The sequence below is a fragment of the Populus euphratica genome, unplaced genomic scaffold (assembly GCF_000495115.2).
Source record: "Populus euphratica unplaced genomic scaffold, PopEup_1.0 scaffold31.1, whole genome shotgun sequence".
NCBI lineage: Eukaryota > Viridiplantae > Streptophyta > Magnoliopsida > Malpighiales > Salicaceae > Populus > Populus euphratica.
Window position 1 is genome coordinate 1,447,065 of NW_011499850.1, and position 4,500 is coordinate 1,451,564.

Genomic DNA, 4,500 nt, shown 5'->3' on the forward strand with positions numbered 1-4,500 from the left:
AAAAAAAACAAAGAAGATCCTCAGATAATATGTAGAACATAAGATATTGTAGCCTAAAGAGAAGTCCTGTTAATAAACTCATAGGTAAGAAGATGAACATGAAGATTACTATATGAAATAGGTTATGTTTTAGTGATAATAATCGTCATAAGATCTGAAAGTCTCCTTTGAATTCGTAAAAGAGATACAAGTTAAAATCTTCCAATGAAAAAGATCTTCCAACAGCAACAAGTTCATCTCAAAAAAAAAAAAAAAACTTAATCAAGATTAATTAATTCATAAAATACTAATTTATCATACATGACCATGCACAAGACCCGTGATGATGTGATGGTCACAATCATGTCTTGAGCTGCTAAAATCTTGAAATTGCTCACTAATTGCAATGACGTAAGTAGAAGATACATAGCATACCCTCGAAACTCTTGAAAATTTTAATTTAAGTCCTTAAAAAAAACTAATTTTAAAAAATTGAGGTAATATCCAATAGGTTAGAGCATTTCAGGTTTTCAATAATTTTTATTTTTGGATAGTTTTGTAACAAAATATGTTATCATTCCCAAATATTGTTATTTAATAATTTTAATGGACAAAAAGCAACATGGGCACACATCTAATTACCCAAAATGGTCTACAATCGAAGGTCTTTACATATCAATACAAAATGGTCTGCAATTCAAGGTTTTTATATGAATTACCCAAAATCCATAATGTTATACATTTGGTGCCAAAGAACTGAAAACAGCTCTGATAGAGGCGTTTAGTACCATGTCCCGACACAGCATTTGCTGACTTTCCTTGTCTCCTCCTCTTCTGTCGTTGCTGCTAAATGGAGGAATAGAGGAAGAAAACAAATTTAGCGAAGGACGGGTTGTTCTAGGCGTTTAGTACCATGTCCCGACACAGAACTGAAAACAGCTCTGATAGAGGCGTTTAGTACCATGTCCCGACACAGCATTTGCTGACTTTCCCTGTCCCCTCCTCTTCTGTCGTTGCTGCTAAATGGAGGAATAGAGGAAGAAAACAAATTTAGCGAAGGACGGGTTGTTCTAGGCGTTTAGTACCATGTCCCGACACAGCATTTGCTGACTTTCCTTTTATGCTTTTATGGGTTTTTTTTTCTTTTTTCTTTGTGTTTTTTTAATGAATTTTTTTGTTTAATTTAGTTTGTTAATGATAATTTTTTTATTTAATTATCAGACTTTCATAATATTGATCCCGAGTTTGATGGGTTAATCTGGTTTGATGAATCCCGAAATTGTTTTTTTTTGCTTTTTAATTGATTTTTTTCATTTAGTTTAGTTTGTTAATGTTAAATTTGTTTTTATTTAATTATCAGACTTTCATGACACATATCTTGAGCTTGACAGGTTAACCCATCAAAATTTTTTTTCTATTTAATTATCAAACTTTTATGACACAAATCTAAGATTTGACCAGTTAACCTGATTTGAAGGGTTAACCCAGTTAATTCAGATTTTTTTTTCTTCAATAGTTTTTTCCTCCCGTTGATTTTTTTCTTTTTAATTAATTTATTTAATTATCATACTTTTATGACACGACCTTGCAGCTAGACCCACATCTAAGACTTTTGGGTCTGGTGTTGCAACCAAACTCACTTAAACTTGAGTCATGTAAGTTTACTATTATTATAAATATTACTCTTGGGTCAAGTGTTGCAGCTAAATCAAAGGCTCTTGAGTATATCGTTGTAGAAAGATTTAACACTTTTAGATCTTAGTCTTTTTTAATATTTTTTATGCAAGAAAAAAATAACCCGTAGCGTATGCCTTTGTTTTTTTTTGTTTTTTTTTCAAGCCTTTTATTGTGAACTGCACAGTGCAATCCACGGTGAAAAAGCTGATGTCTTTATTTTTTTTTTATCCTTTTCTTCTTTTGTAATTATTCTTTTAATTTAATTTATTAATATTAATTTTTTTTGTTTAATTATTAGACTTTCATGACACGGATCCCAGGTTTGACGGGTTAACTCAGTTGATTCAGATTGTTTTTCCTTTTTCTCATTAGTTTTGTTCTTTCGATTTCATCTTTTAATGTTGTATGCAGTATATGGTGAAAAAACTGATGCCTTTAGTTTTTTTCTTCTTTTTTTAGGTCTTTCACTGTGAACTACACAGTACAGTCCACAGTGAAAAGGTTGATACTTTTTTTTTTCTTTTTAATTAATTTTATTTATTTATTTTGTTGATATTATTTTTTTTGCTGTTTAGTTATCAGACTTCATGGCATAGATTTCAGGTTTGACGGGTTAACCCAGTTGATTTAATTTTTTTTTCTTTTTCTTTATTAGTTTTTTTTCTTTGTTTTTTTAATTAATTTATTTAAGTATCACACTTTTATGACATAACTTTACAGCCAGACTCATATCAAAAACTACTGGATTTGGTATTACAGTCAGACTCATTTAAACTTGGGTCTTTCAAGTTTAATGCTATTATAAATATTACTTTTAGATTAAACGGTGTAGTCAAACCTAAGACTCTTGAATATAATTTTACAAAAATATCTAATACTTTTAGATCTTAACTTTTTTTTAATATTTTTTATATAAAAAATTAATTCGTAACATCACGAGTAATGTAACTAGTATATATATGAACCTTGTCGCTAATTCATTGGATACCATTTTTAATGTAGGCCCAACTCAGCAATTTTTGGGTGGATGAAGCCCGCAAATCCACCAATAATATTCAATAGAAACTGATTCCTAATTCTTAAATTCTTTTTAATTCATTACAATTTTTCCCTTAATTTTTATATAAAATATCGTTTACTAGCGAAAATTAAAAAACGGAGATATAAATAATATATTTTCTTATTATTTTTATTTTGAAAAATTATAAATTTAATTTAAAAATATATTAATTTTATAATTTTTTCTCTTTTACTCTAACTAATCACTTCTATATTTATCTCTTTTGTTATGAAACATTAATAAATAGAACTAAATAAATAAATAAATAATTTAATCTGCCTTTTTTGTCAAAAAAAATAATTTTCTCCACCGGATAACATAAAGCTACAGCTTAATAAGTTATACTCGACGCGGCAAGTTCCCATTGGCTAAAGAAACTCAACCCCCAAAATCAACTGTTCCATCTACCAGTCTTCTTCTAAAGAGAAAAACTGAGTTAATCACCGAGTTAATCACCCAGTCATGACCCATCAAGATACTCTCTTTTCTCTTCTCACTCCTCTAAAATCATTCCATTGCAACACCAACAAAGACCCACAAAACCATCTCGCTCGATACACCTCCCCTGACTCAGTCCCAACTCAATTGCCATGCTTAAAAATGGCAAGCTCAAGCTCCCTGACAAGCTCGGTGGTTTGGTCTCTGGTTTTGATGACAAAGAAATGAAAAATGGAGGGTCCGACCCGGTTCTCGAGTCCGGCGAGGAGCTTGAGATCATGGAGCCTAATGGGATCGAGTTAGGCCACAAAGAAAATGTGTATGAATTTGATGATTTGGTTAATGATACGGATGTGGATAACGAAGATGCTTTTAGGACCCGAAAGAAACCCGATAAAGATGGTTCGGGTCAGGTTTCGGTTATGGAGGTCATTGCAGCTGATGAGAAAAGGTCTGATGTTGAATACGAGGTCAGAATGTGAAATGTTCTTTTCTTGTTTTTCTTCTTCTTGTAGTTTATAATGTGGGTTTTAGGGTTGATGTTGAGTTTTTGGGAGAATTCTTTTGGGTCGTAGCAGAAGGTTTATGGTCAGGGGTAGGCTTCTGGGGAGTGTTTGGTGCTGAGAAAATGATGGGAAAAGGAAAGAAATGTATGTGTGGTTTGTGATTGTCACCTATATTTGATGTATAAAAATTCATATTTTTATTTTGACAAGAATATCTTATTAGGGTTTTGTTGTTTCAGCCATCTTTTATTTTAGGCCAAGCTACATTTGTTTTCTTGCTTGCTAATGGATTATTCATCTTTCCATTTTGTTTTGTGGCTAGCTTTCTCAAAAGGAGATAAATTTGGAAAAGCTAAGGAGGATTGCTAGTATGGGGCTTCCTGATGGAGGAGGATTGAGGGCAACAGCTTGGAAGGTGCATAGTTTTTATTGGTGGATTATTTGGTTTGTACTGTTGGTTAGTGAATTTATTATTATTTGATATGGATTCTATGCCAGCTTTCGGAGTAGTTCGGTAAGTTTGCAGTGATAATAATGTCACTTATATCATACTGAAATGCACCAATTGCCTACAGAATTGAATAAGTTCTGAAGATTTTCTTCCGTTAATTCAGAAGTTCTTGCAGAAATTTGTCACTGAAACCATGATTGTTGCCTGTCATGGAGGGAGAGACGTTATAGTTTGGTAAATTATGGGAAACGATAGAAATAGCTACGACAGAGTAGAGTTTGGTTAGGTAATGTAGTGGGGAAATGTATTAGTTTGATGAATTATGTGAAGCAATAGACATAGTTATGATAGGGTAGAATTTGGTTTGGTAACATGGTAGGGAAAGGTTG

General features: G+C 31.9%; 1 protein-coding gene across 2 annotated transcripts in view; it reads left to right on the forward strand.

The window, feature by feature from the left end:
- Positions 1–3,064: 3,064 nt before the first annotated feature.
- Positions 3,065–4,500, forward strand: part of LOC105120998 (TBC1 domain family member 13-like) — a 4,732-nt gene continuing 3,296 nt past the window's right edge. For both annotated transcript variants that reach the window (XM_011019458.1, XM_011019459.1), the window contains exons 1-2: positions 3,065–3,624; positions 3,983–4,075. In XM_011019458.1, coding sequence (XP_011017760.1) covers positions 3,307–3,624; positions 3,983–4,075 — 411 coding nt within the window. In that variant the 5' untranslated portion in view covers positions 3,065–3,306. The remainder of the gene's footprint in view (positions 3,625–3,982; positions 4,076–4,500) is intronic.